The sequence below is a fragment of the Hippocampus comes genome, unplaced genomic scaffold (genome assembly GCF_001891065.2).
Source record: "Hippocampus comes isolate QL1 unplaced genomic scaffold, H_comes_QL1_v1.1 scaffold122, whole genome shotgun sequence".
NCBI classification, from domain to species: domain Eukaryota; kingdom Metazoa; phylum Chordata; class Actinopteri; order Syngnathiformes; family Syngnathidae; genus Hippocampus; species Hippocampus comes.
In genome coordinates, this window is record NW_017842059.1 from 4,608,792 (window position 1) to 4,629,979 (window position 21,188).

General features: G+C 40.7%; 1 protein-coding gene and 1 long non-coding RNA gene across 3 annotated transcripts in view; one reads left to right on the forward strand and one right to left on the reverse strand.

Moving 5' to 3' along the window:
• Nucleotides 1–10,520, forward strand: part of LOC109510901 (uncharacterized) — a 16,318-nt gene extending 5,798 nt beyond the window's left edge. Inside the window, exons 2-3 of the long non-coding RNA XR_002167209.1 lie at nucleotides 5,801–5,808; nucleotides 10,450–10,520. This is a non-coding gene — a long non-coding RNA (uncharacterized LOC109510901). The remainder of the gene's footprint in view (nucleotides 1–5,800; nucleotides 5,809–10,449) is intronic.
• On the reverse strand, nucleotides 2,203–19,597 carry gkup (glucuronokinase with putative uridyl pyrophosphorylase). 2 transcript variants are annotated; one of them, XM_019861581.1, is made up of 23 exons: nucleotides 19,398–19,597; nucleotides 18,342–18,448; nucleotides 18,186–18,230; nucleotides 17,921–18,074; nucleotides 17,774–17,845; nucleotides 17,615–17,703; nucleotides 17,339–17,492; nucleotides 14,855–14,932; nucleotides 14,325–14,416; nucleotides 14,087–14,192; nucleotides 13,923–14,002; nucleotides 13,754–13,822; nucleotides 13,009–13,069; nucleotides 11,746–11,762; nucleotides 11,536–11,593; nucleotides 11,013–11,105; nucleotides 8,622–8,682; nucleotides 8,246–8,359; nucleotides 6,732–6,789; nucleotides 6,205–6,273; nucleotides 4,189–4,252; nucleotides 4,010–4,081; nucleotides 2,203–2,493 (listed from the first exon to the last, which is right to left on the reverse strand). In XM_019861581.1, exons 1-23 carry the CDS (start codon nucleotides 19,452–19,454, stop codon nucleotides 2,398–2,400), a joined length of 1,866 nt encoding a protein of 621 aa, XP_019717140.1. In that variant the 5' UTR covers nucleotides 19,455–19,597; the 3' UTR covers nucleotides 2,203–2,397. The 2 variants fall into 2 exon arrangements, with proteins under 2 accessions (XP_019717140.1, XP_019717139.1); XM_019861580.1 differs by having other exon boundaries at nucleotides 18,342–18,451.
• Nucleotides 19,598–21,188: the final 1,591 nt, after the last annotated feature.

Below are 21,188 nucleotides of genomic sequence, written 5' to 3' on the forward strand. Positions count from 1 at the left end.
TCGCTCTCTCTCTCTCTCTCTCTCTCTCTCAGTGGCGGATGCTGGTCTGTCAAGGAGGGGAAGCTCAGTTTCGGCCTACAACATAAAATGTGTCCGTTTATTTATACAGTACGTGGATTCTACTCTCCGTTCCTTTTCAAGAAAATTATCTGTGACCCTGTCATACCAACAAGGCGTCTTTTCCAGGGACTTAACTAGTGTCCTACAACTACAGCAACTACAATAAAACCCACCAGAAATAAAAGATTAATTTGTCGCTAGTCGTTTTCAACAAAGAGAGTGTCGCTCAGATGATTAGAAGAAGTCTCCAGTTCAACTCAGAACAGAATGAGAATTGAAAAATGTTCCCACGGTGCCTACACTAAAAGATCGGTGATTTGCTCATTTCGCTGTCAATCTAAAAGAGATTCAGCCTCAGACAGATCATCCAATCATCATGCAGAAAAGCTCAGCGTCCGGGCCCGCCCATAAACGCCCACTGTCCATAGACTCAGAGAGTCGCTGAGCGTCCGATGGGCGGGACAAAAACAGCATTATTCAATGACTCGTCGTTTCAATGCATTGGGGCAACCGACACTGAACCCTCTTGACGCCCAGTCTCTGCGCTGGAGACGCTCAGCGTCCACACTGTTTAAAGCACAGTGAAACTGCGGGAATGAATGAGAAGAGAGTCGCGTCGTAACCAGTAATAAGAACCTGAATCGGAAAAAAAGTTGATCGCATTGTAGCGCATATTTAGTCAATGACATGTACACATACCTGTCAACCTCGGCTAATAGCTGCCCTTATAAATGATTACGATTCCCCTTACAAAGCAACAAAAACCCGTACATGTTTACCGCGCATGCGCACAACATGCTTTATCAATCCGACCGTACACGCAGCGATGAAAAAAAATTACGATACGATTGAGGATTACTTTTGCTGGTTTGCCGTGACTATAGTAGCGATTGACGACGGCATTGTCGTTGGCTACCAGCAGGTGAGACGATCTGGATTTGAGCCAAAATGGTCTTTGTGAGACCGGTTCACTGATCTTTGTGAGATCTCTTCACAATTGTTTTTTTTTTGTATAAAAGTTGGAATACGCCGTACATGATTTGAAATGATAAAAAAAAAAAAAAAATGTATAAAATACGGGGAAAACGTACAAGTTGACAGGTATGTGTCCACACAATTGTATGTACACACATGTATTTAATCACTTATTTTTGGACATTATAGGGGAAGCTGAGCTTCCCTTGCAGTCTTAGAGCAATCGCCTCTGCTCTCTCTCTCTCTCTCTATATACATACATACATACATGCACGCACGCACGCACGCACACACACACACACGCACACACACACACACACTTTTAGACCAGAGTCCCTTCAATTTCCAGGTATTCTCACTAAAAGTTTCTGGTTAAGAACCCATCCGATCATTGTGTACTGCTGACCCTCACGAGGGTTAGTTCGAGCCTATCTGTGCTGACTTTGGGGCAAGTGGTGAGGTACACTATCAATTGGTCACCAGGGCTGAGACAACCAACCTGCAGGCATGCACACCTACAAACAATTTGATCATCACTTAACCCAAAAACCATCTTTAAGAATACAGTAGCCACACAAGCACAAGACAGAACATCCAAACTCCACGCAGGAAGCTCGCTGCCCGGATTCGAACCTCCAACCTCCGAACTGTGGGGCGAACAAACTAACCACTCTGTCACTGTGACACCCCAACATTTCCAAAATTCCTCATCTTAACGACCCATGGAAAGTTACCAGGAAGTTTCATTCCTTTGCAAAGCTACCTGTGAAACAATAAAAATGACACACATTTATAAAATGTCATTTTAATTACCGGTACTGTAGAAAAAAATATGATGCACACTTGCACAATGTGTGTATTATGAATTTTACAGTTCAGAAATATCACTGAATTATAAACAATAAAAAGTGATGATTTAAATAAAATAATTATTTTGCTCCATGATAGAAAACAATGACATGACAAAATATTTTTTTCGTGTTTATGGTTTTTCCATTCTTTAAACGTAAGTCTTTTTCACATTTTGTGACCCATTATCTGTATACACACTCACACGCGCGCACACACACACACACACACATATATATATATATATATCAAAACCACTTATTTCAAGCATTCCATTGCCATTCCGCTTCACAGTTATATGCTACACTGTGTTTGCCGTTCCTATAAAATCACAATAAAAAGATTGCAGTTTGTCGTCGTAAGGTGTGAAAAAGTTAAATATGAATACTCATACAAATCACTGTACACGACATTATTAGTACCAACTGCATGTGCGTATTTACATACAACATTAGCATTTATGTTGATTGATAATCCTCCAGTGACCCATGTTGGCCTTGAGCAGCTTGACAGTCACGGTTGACTGCTGACAGTGCTGACAGATGGGTTGTACGGAATGATGACACAGAAAACACAGCCGGCCTCTTGGAAAGCTTGTCTCATTGGCTCCTGATGGGACAGACAAAAGCGACATCAGGCAACCAGATATTGTTCGCTTTACTTTCGACTAGGAACTGAGCTCTGCCAACTTTGTACTTAGTATGAACATGCTGGTAACAACCATTGTGTATCCTAGTGGGAATCCTCCAAATATTGATAATACATATACTACTAGTAAGTACAGATAGATACACTTGCATAGGAATAGTAAGACTTGTGTAGACTGAGATTTTTTTTCAGTATTTTAAAATAATTTTATGTCAGGTTTTCCCCTCCCATTTTCTGTGTATTGAATGTTAATCGCAGTGTTGGGGATAATTGTTTTTAGGGTTTAATTGTCTTTCAATGGGTGTCAAATATTCACAAATTTTGGATATTTGTGGGCCGAGCAGGTCCCAATCCCCCACGAATCACGTGAATTGACTGTACAGTAATTAAAGAAGTTCTTTGAATAGTATGAATAGATTTGTCCATTCTGATTGGTTCAGTGATCAGTTTATCTTTTTTGGTTTTGTTTTTTTCGAACTCATTGAATGAACTTCTACACTCTCTTATTTCATCAAACTAAAGGTCCACTAGTTTCATGTAAACATACAGACAAGCCCTTAATTATTCATACCCCAGGTGTATGAAGCCCGTCCTATTTGACTCAGGGGAGATGTAAACTATTAGACTGATCGATCACAGGGCGACAGCAGTTTGGGGCACGATGCGAATTCAAGCTTTGTTAACTAATGCACTTCCAATGAATATCACATATATGCATTGTCTTGCCCTATTCAGAGTCATGGGGGATTTGGAGCATACTACAACTGACTAAAGCGGAAAAAAGGGCTATTGTACACCCTGGAATGAACACCAGTTTTTCACAGAGTTATTGTGGGAGAGGAATTGAGCCCACTCCAATATACAACACTAACCCCAGACATGACAGATATGATGATGTGAAAAAGAGGAAAGGGAGTGACTGTGACCCTTGAGCAAGTTCAGCTGAAATGTTAGGGACACACTTCCCATGCTTTGTGGCGCATGACTGAGTTGGGGGTGTTGCCCTGATCAGTCATATGAGCAGCAGCAACATGAAAAAGCAGTGTCTATAAATTTGACTCCAAATGGTCAAAACGGTGGTGTACATAAAAATATGACTTTGTTTTGATCGTAGTATGTGAAAGAATCACTGAATTAACGAGTACAAATTCACAATATTAAAACATTAAATACAATCAATTGAATGAAGCTCGGAGCCAAATAACTTTTAATCGAGTACAATATTTTATTTTTTGTTTTTACTTCTCCAATAAGTACATTTGTAGAGGACAGCTCGGTTGCATTTGACTTTGGTGGGGTAAATATGCTTTTTAGGACTAAGACTTCAACCAATGCATCGTTTCACTATTTTAATGTTACCCATTTTGGTGCTACTTGCAGAGCTAAATATCTTTGGAGGTGGTACATGGTGTAATAAGGTTGAAAAGCACTTCCCTCGATTAAGGTGACTGGAAATATTCTGTGGGGTAAATCTTACCAGTTTTTCTGGGTCTAGACACAATCCGACCACTGCCCCTCCACTACCTGGTAACTTCACAGCTGAGCCAAACTGCACGAAGCAGAGAGCATTAGAAGAAAGAACATAACACAAACGTGAAATTGAATGCTTTTGAATAAAATATGAACTTTATAAGTAGAAAGATAAATCTCTCACACCTCCTTCGCTAACGCCACCATCTTGAGGTTGCCAGGACCAAGGCACTCATCGGTGTACACGGACCTGTACGAGGTATTGTTTCTGCTGCTTAAACATCCTTGTGGAAATGTGGCTCGACAGACGGCAGTTTTTCCATGTTTCAATATTTATCTTATCATCCCCAGATACTGAAAAGAAACATCTCTGAGATACAGTAATCCCTCGTCACTTTGCGCTTCACGTTATGGGCTTCAGTGCTCTGCTGGTTTGTCCAAAATACTGTATTCATTGAAAAAACAAAAAATAAGATTTTTTAAAAAATGCAGCCATATCGGCAGCCATATTGCGGAAAGACGCGTTGTTTTCTGTTGATGCGCTCTCGAGAAGGTTTCTGCATGCCGAACAGAGATATGAGTTGACTCATTGGCTTTGCAAATGTCCGTACTGTAGATGCCACTGGCATCGACCAGAGAGAGCACGAGTGGATTTATCCCGTGAGCTGATTGGCTGCACATCATCGCAGTCCGACCCACCAGCACCTTCTCTTGTTTTGTCTCGTGACGCTGTTGACTGTCTCACATACTGTATCTTAGTGTTGTGTTCGCGATAACTTTTTTTGATTAGTTAAGCTGCACTCCAAGCTCTTGCCGCCGTTGAATGCCGCCATCGAAGCTATGTGTCCAGGGTGTGTGGGAGCATGAAAACCCTGCTCATCCCACCAAGGAGATGGCACCATCAGCAGGGACACATTGCTTAAACTGCGGCAAGAGCCTTAACAGGGTTGGCAAGCCTTATTTTGAAGGTTTCCCAACCCAGTCAGCTGTTTTTTTTTTTTTAGACACGTCACAAGGAAGCAGTGACAGCTCAGATGAAGGCTGAAGTGACAGCCGAAACTGTCAGCTGGGTAAGAGGGTTTTTTCTTTAAAAAAATAAATAAAAATTCTGATTAAAAAAAGACACCTATTTCAACTAAGAAGACAAGATGAATGTAATAGGGCTACCTATCACCATGTTGTTCTCCAATTTATAAACCTACACCATCAGCGCCTCCAGCAGAAGAGTCTCGCGTGAACCAAAAGCCTACGAGTCAAGTGAGAGCCTTCTTCTACGCCGGGGTGTCAAACTCATTTTTGGCGCGGGCCACTTTGGAGGTACATCTTCCCTCGGAGGGCCGTTACGAAATTGACGCCGAATAAATGTTTAATCATCACATCGTATTATTACTTGTACACAAAAGAAGTGATGGCTCACTAGTTTTGAAATCAATCAAGTATTTGTTCAAGTGAGTGTAAACCAGGTCACAAAGTTATTGCAAAATGTCACCGATATTTATTACATGTGACAAGTTGAGATTTCGGTACGGATTTAAGCAAGGGTCATGGAAGTTGACACATATGATTTGCTTTCGCGGGCCACATAAAATAACATGGCGGGCCGGATCTGGCCCCCGGGCCTTGACTTTGACACCTGTGTTCTACGCCATCAACACAAGCCTCTTTGCCTTTCTCAGAAGACAATAATGATAAATGTGAATAACTGTACAAGTTTTTATAATTAAAGACTTAAGTAAATAGGCGTACTGTTGTAATCGTCTCAAATATGTCAAGTATACATGCTGTTTACATATTTTAGACATGCTGGTAGCCACATACATGACAATTCCTGGGGGTTCGGAGGGGTTAAATCCTTCTTTGTGGTTTTTCCCCTTTTGCGAGGGGCTCTGGTATCCATTAACCGTGAAAAATGAGGGATTACTGGATGTCAAGATTAATTGCCCTTGTCCAGTTGGCAGATTAGTTTGTTATATTACAGTAAATGATAACCATTTTCTCTATCTTGATTTTCAAAGCTGTTTTTTCCCCCATTGAACCTTTAAGCAGAAATATAAATACAAGAGACATTTCTGTTTATGTTTATGTTCTAGGACAGAGTATTTCTTAAAGCCTCAAGAGAATACTTGTGACGGTTAAATCTTTAATATTCCGCATTACAAATAATTTTGCAATCCTACTAATGTATCAGAGTAGACGGTTTACCTCCTTAGCTCAAAGTTGTGGTCCATTAGTTGTGCCAGACGGTTCCAGTCTTTTTCCATGAGAGCCACCCTGAGAGAACAGACGGAATGATTCTTTGAACCACTGCTAAGGCGAAATAAAGGTCTAGTTTTAAAAATCCAAACGTTTCCGTAAAAAGACAAAGTCTTCATAATCTGAACTAAAAAAAATAATAATAATAATAATAATAATTGACGGCATCCTTTTGTCCATCCATCCATCCCAGTTGTCTTCGGGCAGCAGGCGGGGGACACCCTGAACCAGTTGCCAGCCAATCGCAGGGCACACAGAGATGAACAACCATCCGCGCTCACACTCACAACTTGGAGTGTTCAGTCAGCCTGTCGTGCATGTTTTTGGAATGTGGGAGGAAACCCACGCAGGCCCGAGGAGAACATGCAAACTACACACAGGGAGGCTGCAGCTGGAATTGAACCTGTGCACTGTGAGGTTGACGCGCTAACCACTGGCCCACCGGGCCTCATTGACGGCATAATGATTTGATTTACCTGGCTTGATCAGTAAGTTGAGCAAAAGTCTCCATTGCTTCGACCACAAGAGGATCCCCTGCAGAAAGACAATTCATGCTAAATTAAGAACCACTACACAACCACGTACGTGCATATGAATTGGTTGGGTTCGGTACCTCTAATTAGGTTAAGAACCACTGCACTAGACTGATTATAAAAAAGACCTGAAACATCATGTACCTTTTTTTAGGTAACATAAAAGATTGTATGATCACTGATTTAATGACAACTGATTTAAATTTGAGGACTTCAGATTTTACACCATTTTTTACAATCCTGACATTGGGACCATATAAATCAGATGAATTATTATTTTAATAATTGTTATTAGTTCCATTATCGACCATGAATGAACACTTGTTTAGTTTGAGACGGTAAATTGGAAAGAAGATCAATGAAACAGGATGTATTTCAGCACAGCAACTACTTTGTAGTCTTTGGTGAAAATTATTTAATGTCATCCACCGAAATCCGGGATTTTTATGCCTATAGAAAGAAATGGCTGTGGATTCATATTATGATGTACATCAGTGGGCGCGGTTATTGATGTACTGTATATTGTGAGATGATGAGATCGTTTGCAACAAAAGCAATCAGTTTACTGTAAACACAGATGGAGTGGGACACTGTTATTACATTGTGCAATATTTTTAGTAATTGCGCTCTCTTAATTACCGGAAGATGTGTTTGAATTAGTTTGTATTATTGTGTGTTGAAAGACCTTTAAAATGTTAAGTGCCGTAAATGCTCTAAAACCGCACCTTCAGAGTATTTTTATCGATTGGTTGATCGCGGTCAACCAGTAGCTCGCGGACTGGTCCCAAGTCGATCGCGAGGAGTGTGGAGGAAAAAAACCTAACAAACATTTGTGTGCATGTTCGTAATATATATATTTTTTGTGTTGATGCACACTGCACTCTAATCATCATATCAGTCTCACTTTCACAAAAAAGTAAAAAGTAAAACTAAAATAAAATAAAGCAGGTAATCTTTAACCTGCGGTGGCGTGCGACCTGCGTCACCGGAAGTTGTTAGCGCTCAGCAGTCTGTAATTGCAGCTTGTGTTGCGCTATATATTTTGGGAATCTGGAGGGCCGAGAGAAGCATTTTAAATCGGTACGCGTGAGCTACGATAGTTAATAGGCTTGCCTCTACGTCAGGCTGTTGCTCATCATGGTATAAGATCACCTTTATTTGTCCCACACTGGGGAAATTTGCAGTCTACAGCAGCAAGATTTGGGGGGGATAAAGTGTTTCATTGCACAAAATAAATGTTTCAGAAAAGATGGCGGGTGTAAGTGTGCGGTAACGGATCCCGTTTTTTATACTCATACAAATGTACATATGCGGGAGGTTGGTTGATCGAAAAGTAGATCTTCGATCAAAAAAGTTTGTGCACCGCTGCCATCGGGTATTTTGAAGTCAAGTTATTGGTGGTCTACAACGCAATCTTTTTCAACGAAAATGCAGCCTGAAAGAGAATTGGGGCCTACCATTGAGCCAGCGTTGTCGGATGTTGTTATGAATACGCCCTGAGTCACTCGGGTCACTCAAGTAGGCCAACCAGAATAGAGGTAGGCCACTCATATCCATGGAGATGTAGTTCCCTAAAAGTGGAAAATATCACACAAAAAGTACATTTATATAGTTATACTATAACCGGGTTTTTATATTTATATATATATATATATATATATATATATATATATATATAGGAATTTTCAGGAAAGTCCACTTTCATCTCTGGATATAAAAATAGAAGCCCAAAAACAAAAGGTTGCCTGTATTTAGATGTTGACCATGATGTGTGTGTGTTTGTTTCTGGATATTGTGTGTAAACCAGTATGTACTGTACTGTGATGTGAATACCGTAACCCTGCTCTTCCATGACCTTCTTGCTGAAGTCCATGTAAACTAAACCTTCGTAGACCTGCGCGACAAATCAAAAGCAATTTATTTGACAATAAAACTGACTTGACTTGACAACGCTTGTGCACATAGTAATGAAGCACATGTACATAATATTGGCAAAAGTAGTGAGATAGAGACACACTTCTTAATCAAAAAATGATTCAGGGATTGGGGGTGCAAGACCTCTCCGATTTCCCCAAATCAAGACATTTGAGATAATTTTATGTTTCTAACTTTGTGGGAAGAGATTAGGGATGGCTCTTTTGTACTCCACAATGACTGTGCTCCATTGCACCAAGTGTGCCCCATAAAAAGGATTGTTTGGAGGGGTTCGAGTCCTGATCTTAAGGAGGAAACTGAGCTGCGAGCAGCAGCCCAAACTGTATTCTTACCCTTCGTATCTTGAAATTTCTTTTGTAACAAGAGACAATATTTTCCAGCTAAGGCGTTTCGCAACTTGAAAATTTCGTATGAAGAGATGTTGGTAAGTAGAAGTACTACTGTCAGAGTTCTGTCTTCCTATATGCGACACTGGTATTATGGCGAAGTGTCTGAATACTTTTGGTATGGTTTGTTGTCATTTCCATGCAGGGGTGGACTGGGAGGGAAAAAAAATCTTCCCCTGCATGTTTGGCTTACACTGGCCCCTCATAATTAACAGAGCACAAATGACTGCCATTTGTTTGCTGAAAAAATGTACTTTACTATTTTCCCAAACCCAACTCTTAAATGTGGTCAGTGTGCCAGGACCCATTAATGTGCCGTAAGAGCTCCAACGGTGTGCCGCGGGACTCATCAAATTTTCATTTAACTCTTTTATTCTTCATGATGTATTAATACGTCAAGTCAAGCCACCTACAACCGCCGACCCATGACGTATTTATACGTCATCTCTGGGGGTTTTTTGTTTTGTTTTTTGCGTCGTACATTGCAGAAGAGTCTGACGCAGCCTCTGAAGAGGATCAGGCTTGTCTGCATTGTAAATGATTTAAAATCTGTCCATTAGGTGGCAGCGGGAGTAAAGAGATCAGCCAGGATCATATGCTGCAGGACAAGTAGAAGTAGAGGGGGAAGGATGCATGGGAGTGCATTCTCACCAGTAGCAGTGGAGAAATCAAAACAGCTTTTGGGGAAGTAAATCTTCCACCATGACGTGGGAGATGGAGTTGCTAAAAGCAGCAGGACGCTTTCGTTCGCACAAAAGTAACAAGTTGCCATTAAAAGAGGCTCCATGTGCACGAACATCATCTGAGTCATGCAAAAGTCACACCGCGGCCAAAGTGCCTTCGCAAAGTGAAACCGGAATGTCGTATAAGACGTGCGTGGTCTTGTATCAGGGCAATTGTCAAAATGCAGTAAACGGGGGGCTCGAGTGAAAATGGCTGGGATTCAATAAGTTAATTAGTGAGAAAATTATGTATTAATAACAAATAATTGATCTTTGTCCCTTTATACCAGCAACTCATGACAGAAAGAACAAATAAATGATCTATTAGATGGCATAAATTATGAAATTGACATATGTTTCCTCTTTTCGTGACAATTTTTTTTGGTGGTGTGCCGTGCGATTTTTCGAATCTAAAATATGATCCTTGGCTCAATAAAGGTTGTGAATCACCGACCTAAGAAATATGGATATGTAGACTGTTCTGGATAAGAGGAAGAAATTACTTGTATAATTCATATAGTAAACTGAACATGTAATTAAAAACAATTGCTACAATTTAAATCATTCCAACACTTGTCATGGGGATTAGCTCACAAATGACAAACAATTTTTTTCCAGGGGTTTTAAGAGAGGAGCTTTCCATAGTGATCACATCTATGGCCGTGACCTTACATTATTCTTTCTTATCTTTATGCGTGTGTGTTTTTTTTAGATGTTTCTTTTAAGTGTAAAAGAGGTTATACGTGTGTGTGCTGTACTTGTGCGCCATTTTATCGCACCCCAAGTTAAATTAGCGTTTATGGCAACCTACCCCTTTAGTTAACAGTGCCAAGTAGCTCTTAACATAAAAATTAAAATGCTTCTTCCAGTATTTCTAAAAGCTAAATACTATGCATTATTACATCTACACATTATTGTCATATTACGCCAGCACGTTCCACAGAGGAACAAGGTGCCTATGTACCAAGACCTACACGGTTCGGACAAGTGTCAATCATAAATGTGGAAGAATGGGCTGCCCCCTCTCAGATGGCGGCTGGTCTATTGAATAATAAAGAGCAAAAAGTGATGAATACGTTGTTTTAATAGCATCAGCCGGCCGCTGGATGGCTGTCGACACACCGGGCAAATGCCCGGTATACCCGACTGCCAGTCCAGTCCTGTTTACATGCGATAGTTACCTGCGCAACCCTGTCTTGAAGGCCTGCAGTAATGAAGAGTTCGTCAGTTTCCACATTAAGAATGAAGTTGGCTCGGACTGGCTTTGGGAGATCCTGGTATGGATGTAAATAAGACATTTCATATCATCTTAATATGAAAGCTGTTTTGCAATTTTGTTACTCTCACCAAGTGCAATTGATGTTTCATTTGGCGGTGTTTGTTCTAATGTTATTCTTGTAATTAGTTACTATTTTTTTTTTTTTTAGATGTAGTGGTAACAAATTTTTTATTATTATATTTTTAAATTATACAATACCCAATATAAATGACAGTGTTTTGCAAAATGTTTCAATCGACAAACAAAACTGTTCCCGTGAGCTAAATGTGAAATATTTTTAAAGTCTCTATTTGGAAACAAATCCAATTTTCAATGGAGTTGAATCATTTGGAATGACTTGACACGAAAGCACTTGGAGGCAGCAACAATAAAGACATGCCTGGGTGTCAGTGAGACAGTGTCAGGTTAACACCTGACCTCCTTACATCATCTGTGAGGTTGTAAAATTTCATGAGACACTTCAGGGTGGCTGAGACGATGGCACTGCACACAATATAGCAAGACCAGTAAATTATTTCATATTACGGTATGTGAATGAACCACATATATTAAAACCAGTGTAGATTCCATTGAAAAGCAAGAAAACATTTATAGTATGCCATTTGAATTAGCGACAAGGAAAGAAAGATATTAACCTGCTCCCAGCAAGGCCCTACAAAAAAGACAGACAGAAAAGGATGTTTAGATTCTTCTTTCAGGCTCCATTCGCACTGCAGGGCATGATGCCCAATTCAGATTTTTTTGTTAAATCCGATGTTTCTTATACACTCGTTCACATTCGGAAAAACAAATACGACTTCTCACGTGAACGCAACGCATCCCTGATATGACACGCGTGTGCACAAAGGACGGCGTGGAGTGATGCACCCCCCTCCCCCCAAAAAAACGTCACATGCTGCAGTGTTTACTATAAGTACAAAGGTGGTCATTTTATCATCTCATATCGCCAGAGGACGAGGCGGGAGGAGGTAGAAATATTTTGGGGATATGAGGCAACGCTCCTTGTATCCATCGATCCATTATCTGCCAGGGTCGGGTCGCGGGGGCAGCAGCTTTAGCAGGGAAGCCCAGATTTCCCTCTCACCAGGGAGGCGTTCAGGAGGCATCTTAATCAGATGCCATAGCCACCTCATCTGGCTCCTCTCGATGTGGAGGAGAAGCGGCTCGACTCTGAGCCCCTCCCGGATGACCAAGCTTCTCACCTTATCTCTAAGGGAGAGCCCAGACACCCAGCGGAGAAAACTCATTTTGGCTGCTTGTATCCGAGATCTCGTTCTTTCGGTCACGACCCATAGCTCGTGACCATAGGTGAGGGTTGGGACGTCGATCGACCAATAATTGAGAGCTTCGCTTTTTGGCTCAGCTCCTTCTTCAGGACGACAGACCGATACAAAGTCCGCACTTTCCTTGTACTCCTAATTTAAAGGAGGTATCTAAAGATGACGTTACGTCATTGCCGCTGGTAATAAATGAACCACCAGTGTGGCTGAATTACGACAATCACCACAAATGTCCACTTTATGCTTCATTATATTTTGAAGTGGGATGAGATTAAAGTTAAATGTAAACAACTTTGCAGATCACGGAGGAGCTCAGTCGTCTGCCGAGCACTCTCTTCCCCACTCACATGGAGCGCATACAGGGCTTTTGATGACGTTTTGGTCCGATGTGAATGGATGAGTGTTCACAGTGCAGTCACGTCGCATACATGTCCAAAATATATCCATATATGACAAAGCCACGGTTGGATTTAGGGAACAAAATTGATTGTACTGTTCACACTGCATGAAAAAAAAAGTGTCGCACATGTGCTTTTTTTTTTTTTTTTAATTGAGTTGTAGCATGAATATAGCCTCATTTTCTTATGAAGCAATTAGTACAGGAGTAGAAAACCTCACCACTTGTCGTGGAATGTTTGTGTCATACTTCAATGTGAAGTTCTGCTTTGTCAATGCGATGCTGTGGAGACAAATGTTGATGAAACACACAATGTTAATTACGAAATTTTTCAAGACATCGAGAGTCACTTGTATAAGCAGCAATGAAACGATGTCATGAAACGAGGTCCATGTTAAATATTCCAATATATCGAGATTGCAATATGCAACACCCCTATTACATATTGCATATTTTTCCAATATCGTATAGCCCTATTTTAAAATGATTAGAATTATATTGTATGGCATAGTTGGGTATCATTTCAGAATCTCAAGGCCGGTCCGACTCTTTTTTTGGAAAATCAAAATATGGTCACCTTTGTTTTATGCTCATCTGCAGCTCTGTTTACCTTTGGCATTTGACTTGATAGTGCATCCCTGAAGTCCAACAACTTGACTGTTGCCCTAGACTAGCGGCTAAGTCTTGGGCGAAAATTTCATTGTGGGGGCAGCCTTATGTTAATTTGCCCAACTGTTAAAGATGAACAGTAAAGAATTTCAGAATGGCCTACCGAGACAGGTAGATGAGCAGGCAGTCAAGAGATTCCAAGCATACACAAATATCCATAATATTTAAATATTTCACTTTAAGAAGAGCCGTCCCCTTAAACCGATTGGTGAATGATGACATTTTGTAAAGATAAAAATGACTAGTATCGTTTCTTTAAATAATGTAGTCAATCTTTGTGCTTTCGGAAAGTCTCACCCTTGTTGGCAGCAGAATTGGTAGAATTTCTTACAGGTTGCTTGCAGCAGCCGCAGGCCCCCAAAGTAACTGCAGTGGATAAACAGTAGGGTACAGTATCAATGTGACAATAACAGAAACTGAAATATGTTATTGTGTATTCAATCTCATGAGATTGTATCATACACACCCCTCTTTCCGACTGATACTGAACAAATCTTGTAAGCTTCCAAACTCGGTGGGGTCGTTAAGAGGATGAGGAACGAGGACCTAGAACGTCAAAGTAACTTAGTTGTTACTTTGTCGGTGATGATAATGTTGGCTGCACCAATGCGTATGTATGTACTGCTATACCAAACTTTGGCTTTTCACAAGGGTGACCTCGGCCCAGAAGTTCATGATCGTCATGGCAATGGTTTTCCCGTTAAAGCAGTCTGATGGATTTCCCATTAGTCCAACCCTGTTGTTATCAGTCAAAGTTATTGCAAGAAGCACATTCTCTTGGTGAGATGGAAAGATCTAAAGTAAAGGTAAACCATAATACTGCAATTAAATATCAATATAAATCAAAGTTAGTTATGACTATACAAACCTGGCAAAAGACCGAAACGTGATTGGTCTGTCAGATTTGTCCTGCTGCTTGTTGGAGAATCGGGTGAGCCACTTGGTGTAATCTGACAGACCCTGAGATGTTCAGAAACACACATGGTCAATAAGGGAGGATGAATGAAATGCAGAAGTGATTTTTTTGGGCAAATTCTCTTATACAACGCCACAAAAATCAGCATGCAGTTGAATTTGCGTACAAATTAGCAGTAAAACTTAAATGTCATTTGATCGCATCAGGCAAAGGTCAAAACAATTTGATGTTGACAATTGTTTTGCACATTCTGATGAATTCATAAACCAAATTTCTTCCTAAATTATACAAGAAGCAATGTAGCGATACACAAATCTCAATCATACACTACAAGACACTTTTACCTAGCAGATATTTGCTGAAGAAATGCTTAAGATACGCAGCACTCATTGCTGCAAATCGATCGGGTAAGGCATAACAACGCTCAATGCATGGTACAACAGGAACTAGTAAAATGATGATGTAAAAAACGAAGCGCATACCACTTGTCCAATTAGCTGGAATCCAGTTGGGAGCTTCATTCCAAACACATCAAGCAGATTCTGGTTGACAATATGCTCCTATGGGGGGAAAAAATGGTTTTATCAGCATTAGCTTGTTTAGCTATGAGAGGTTTTGTTCCAAAGTTACCTAAGTGCAGTGGAACCTGCCAAGTGGATTGTCCTTGAAGTGAAACAATTTGGAATTCAACATTTATTAGGAAGATTCCACCTTTAAGATCACTTTCACAACTATGGTTGATGCCCTTCAGGTATACAAGAATCTGAAGTGTGTTTTTGTATCGTCTTTGTCATTTTGTGTTTTTTAAGATGCCAACCTACCACACCTTGCCTTTACGAATGCAATGGCATGATAAACGGATAGCATAATTGCTAAAAAATAGCACACGCAGGTGTCTCTGTCCTGGCTGCTTGGTACAATATGGCGAAAGCATAAATGGACATAATTAATGATAGAAGAAGAGACTATGGAATACACAGAATATAGACATATTTTACTATACAGAGATTAGCTTGCTTTCTATTCTTGAATGTCAGTTAAAAAGGTTAAAAAAGATGCTCCACTTTCCTAAAGGCTGTTAGAATGAGTAGTTTTGTTTCATCTGTGTGTGTGTGTGTGGGGGGGGTCATGCAGCAGGCGGGGTACACCCTGAATTGGTTGCCAGTCAATAGCAGGGGACACACCCGGGGGTCGGCAACCCGCGGCTCCAGAGCCGCATGCAGCTCTTTAGCGCCTTAGTGACTCCTTGGAGCTATTTCAAAAATGTTTGAAAATGGAAAAAGACGGGGGAGGGAAATATATTTTTTGCTTTAATCTGGTTTCTGTAGGAGGAAAAACATGACACAAAAATTCTTAAGGTTTTCCAATGCTGGAAAAATGTGTAGAATAAATATTTTTGATGAATAAATATTTCTAGAATTTCATCATTTCTGTCAACGAGGATTTGCATCATAGCCTGCGACACACATTTCTTTTAGCAGTGTGGGATGTCCGTCAGGTGGCTGTTGAAAAAACAAAAACAAAAAAACAAAACAGCGTTTCATGTACAATTCACCGAGGGTCCTGGCAAAGAATGGGAATCTGGAGGGCCGAGAGAAGCATTTTAAAACGGTACACTTGAGCTACGATAGTTAAGACGCTGCAAAAGTGCGTCCCATGTCTCAATCATCTTAAGGGCTGTTATGGCTGTTGCTCATTGTGGCATGCGTGTATAAGTGCGTGCGTATGCGCACGTGTGCGGTAACGGGTCGATGCCGGGAGCTTGGGTGAGCAAAAAATAGATCTTCCGTCATAAAAGGTTGGGCACCCCTGCTCTACGGATGCACTGCAGAGGGGAAAAAAAAAAACATTTACTGTATTTTCCACACTATAAGGCGCACCGAAAAGTCTTCCATTTTCTTAAACGCTCATGGCGCGCCTTAAAATCCGGTGCGCCTTGTGTATGGTCATTATAGTAATATGTCGACCCCCAAGATGGCTCCTTGCTGGAGACATGCTTACAATGTTATAACTTTCTGTTGGTTCAGTGAACTATGTCGCTGCTTTATTAATCTCCTCAGACACAAACTCTTACAAAGTTCTACAACGAAAATTGAAAATAATGCATCAGAACAGAAAATCAAGCGAGGAAATCACAAAAGAAATTCTATAGCCCCACTACATAATTTATTTTGTGAGTTCCTCGTTTGTGAATACAGTACACAACAAAGGAATCAATAACAAAAATTTCTGAAACAGTCCAGTCTCCCTCAATTTACTGACATCTGAACGTTCTGTTGCAGCTACGCTCAAGGAAATGCCAAAATAAATTCTGTCGGGGGCTATAGAATTTATTTTGTGATTTTCTGTTTTGATGCATTGCTGTATTTTCAATTTTCGTAGTTTCATTGAAGTAATCGTTAACTTAGTTCGTTTACTTTTTTGGAGGCGGTCATGAACGCCTCTCGATTCGAACGGAAGAAGGCACGGAGACAGACAAAGGCGTACGTGTAGCTCTATCTAGTGGATGCATTGTAGATTGCGCCTTATAGTCCAGTGTGTGCAATATATGAAAAAAAATTACAAAATAGGCCATTCATTGAAGGTGCGCCTCATAATCCAGTGCGCCTTTTAATGCGGAAAATATGGTAATCATGAAGGCTCATTGTGTATTTGTAGCCAAGTTAGTCATTTTGATAGTTGGCAAATAGAGCTAATATAGATACATACAGCATGTTTCCTTCATTCCAAGGCTTTATAAGGCTTTTATTTTTTTGCGGCTCCAGACATATCTGTTTTTTGTTTTGTTTCTATGTCTAATATGGCTCTTTGCGCTCTTTGCACTCACACTCACACCACAGCACAATTTAGAGTGTTCCATTAATCTGCAATGCATGTTTTTGGAATGTGGGAAGAAACCTGAGTACCCGCAGATTGACTAGGGTGGCAATGGGTGTTCTGAAAAAGCATCATGTTTCTTTACGAACCCAGAATCTTCCAAAGGACCTGTCTGTGGCTTCCATCTGACTTGTGAACTCAGACAGCAAGGGCAGACTCTCTCTCTGGATGCAGTAAAACACCACACTGGCCAGACGGGAAGATGTGAGTCCTTCCTGAGGTTTCTCCCAGAAACGAGTTATTCTGCATCAAATGACAACAATTTAAAGCCCAGTCTTGATTTGGAATGGATCTTCAAGGACTAAAAAAAATAAAAAAAATTTAAAAAATTAAAAAAAAAAAAAGAAAGTCACATTTCTTGTTACCGATGGGAATCAGGACAGACTTCCACAATGCCCCTGGAGTTGCTTTTCTCGCTTTCCTCCATCTCATAGTAGATAAGCAGTTCTCCAGGCTTCAGCAAACACACAAAGTAAATGCAGTTCCCCGAATGCATCCTTGCCATAACACAAAATGATTTTCACCTTTGAACGGAAGAAACGGATCACTTGAGTGATGTCAAAGTTTTGGTCGGCACACAACATGTCTCCCGCTATCTGCTTGCAAGGAGGAGAAATCAAGACCACATGATATCACAGATACTTATTTCATTTTAGACAGACTCATATTACCACAATGATGTCATCTTGCAGCTTGCGACTACGTATGGCCAGCTCCAGGTCAGCCACAGCGCCAAGACAGTCCTCCTCTGTGGTGCTGCCATCATTGATGATGTTTTCTACTGGGAAATCATTGGCTGTGGCCCAGCGCTCAAAATGCTTATATCTAATCAGAGGAGACAATCAAACAACAGTAAAACAAATCATCACTTCGGTTTTCTATTGGTGTCTTTCTGGTTTCTTGAAGGAGGTAAATTGGAGCTCCCGCTTCACTCACTTGTCTGCATTAGTGACGAGATACACCTCTGTGAATAACTGACGCCTGAGGACAAAACAGACATGCAATTCGCAACATGACATCAGGTAAACAACATAATTACAAAGAATGCAAATACCGATCAACGTGAAAGCTTATTAAGTCATTGAGACTCACAAGTTGATGGTTTTCCACCAAAAGTCCAAAATCTTCTTTCCTCCAATGCCAGGAAGCAAGGTCTTTGGTACGCCAATTAGGTGGCTGTACATGCCGGTATCATCATTCTGCTTGAGGAAAGATAAATTACCAGGACTTGTTGTGCTAATAATATCAATACATGAATAGAGATCGTAAAGTTCATGCATCAAGAGTTCTGATAAAAACTTGCAAGTATATAGTGTTAGATGAATTACGGTAATCAATGTTTTTACTTTATGTTAAAATCCTTTTTCTATATTGTTTGCTCTGATTAGAGATCTCTTCCATCTGACTTTTGAGGAAAAGACAGAGTCCAAACTGGACTGGTCAATATTCACTCAGCCCATTTTCCAATCCGCTTATGCTCACAAGCGTCGCGGGGGCTGCTGGAGCCTATCCCAGCCGTATTCGGGGGACACCCTGAACCAGTTGCCAACCAATCGCAGGGCACACAGACGGCCACCCTTACACTCACACCTAGGGACAATTTAGAGTGTCCAATCAGCCTGCCCTGCGTGCTTTTGGAATGTGGGAGGAAACCGGAGTACCCGGAGAAAACCCACGCGGGCCCGGGAAGAACATGCAAACTCCACACAGGAAGGCCAGAGCCGGGATCGAACCCACGACCTCTGCACTGTGAGGTCGACGCACTGACACTGGCCCGCCATATCTATCTATATCTATAAATATATATATATATAGAGAGAGAGAGAGAGAGAGAGAGAGAGAGAGAGAGAGAGAGAGAGAGAGAGATGTTTTTGGTTTTGTTTTGTTTTTTACTGTATCAAATATGCTATCTTTAAGGGGGTGTCATATATACGTGTCAAAATGGGTGATTTTCATTTTGCCAGAAGGGTCTTCTTTTAACCTGGACATTTCACTCGTTGATCTGTATTCCGTACGGGCACAACAGCGTGCTAGAATCGGAATTCTAAACAAACATTCTTAAATATGTTCGGCGTACCGCATTTACTTCGACCCTCCGAACTTTGCCCTCGTAAGATTCATTCTTATGCAATAGAAATGCCCGCTGACCTTTATTTCAGTCTGTAAACGTGTGCCGTGGCCGGCAACCAGCAGTACACAAATCATGTGGCCAGCTTCTGTTTACTGGATCCTACTCCGGATGTCTCGCGCCAGTGCCGTACTTGTGCTGAACTTCCGATGGACGTGTTGGACACACCGAGAAAATCCTGGCTGCAGCAGTGCAATGTGCGACTACTTTCGCTTGAGCCGCTCACTTTGACCAAGGATCCGCCCCCAGACAGGAAGAGGCGGAGTTCATTATTTCGCTCATAACTAATACACGTCCAAGTAAATCTTACTTATTAACACATGATTTGATAATTAATTTCAGGTAGTTACACAGCACTTGCCAATCATTAATTAAATAGTCTCAGTGAGCTGATCTAAAGTCAGCACCGTCTAAGCCACAGGTGTCAAAGTCAAGGTCCGGGGACCAGATCCGGTCCGCCACATCATTTTATGTAGCCTGTGAAAGCAAATCATATGTGTCAACTTCCATGACCCTTGCTTAAATCTGCACCGAACTCTCAAATTATCATGTGTAATGAATAACTGACATTTTGCGATAACTTTGTGACCCGGTTTACACTCACTTGAACAATAATTGAACAAATACTTGACTGATTTCAAAACTAGTGAGCCAGTTTTTTTGTGTACAAGTAATAATACGATGTGATGATTAAACATTTATTCGGTTTCACTGTCGTAACGGCCCTCCAAGGGAAGGCATAATTCCAAAGTGGCCCACGACAAAGCAAAAAAAAGTTTGACACCTGGTCTAAGCCTTATAAAGCATTTAGCGATGAGATGTCAAGACTCACAAAGCCTGAAGACTCAAACAAAGCTGTTATCTTAACAGATAGAGGAAGCCACAACAGAAAGAGATACAAAACAGTTTTGCATCAATATTTGTTTATTTATATTTAGATCAACCAGGGTAAAGAAGGCCACATAAAAACTCGCCAACGCCAATAGTGGAACACAAATCATAGAACACATTTCAGTCATACTTTAAAGTAAAGAAAACTCAAAATTATTTGCAACAAATAAAATATACTGTATACACACACACACACACACACACACACACACACATATGTATACACATACATACTTTTGCTATACTCAACACATGAAAAATATAAATAAAAATCTTGATTTAAAAAAAAACACGCAATTTCAATCAAATCTGACGAATTTCAAAAATGAACATTTCCCCCCCCCCATCTTCCAAACACTGGACGGTATCAGTGGTAAGTTATCACTTTTAGGGGAAGCAGCTTTCCGGAAACCTTGTAAGCCAGGGGTAACCAACCTTTTTGAAACTAAGAACTCCTTCTTGGCTGCTGATTAATGCGGAGGGCAGCCAGTTTGACAGTATGCAATTTTGGAAGAAATTAAGTTCAAACTACCTTCATATGTTATATTTCATGATGAATGATATTAATTTATGAGAAGACACTGATCACATCAGCGATTTCTCATAATAATTATGAAATGGATAAATATCAATTGGCCACACCTTATTCGAAATATCTGCCAGTGTTCACATTTTGAAATGGGCGCTTCTACAATATTCCTGGAGAGTCACAGTGTCTAATCACTGGTGAGTTATTTTTGTAATAGGCCCGCGGGCTACTCATGTAGTCTTTGAGGGTTCCCTGGTGCCCTCGGGCACCACGTTGGTGACCCCCGTTTTAAGCTTTTACCGTGTCTGCTATTTCTGGATAGTCCTGAATTACAGTGGCAAACTGTTTGGCAAACACACAGAGTTTCACCTGACTGTTCAACTGGAGCAGT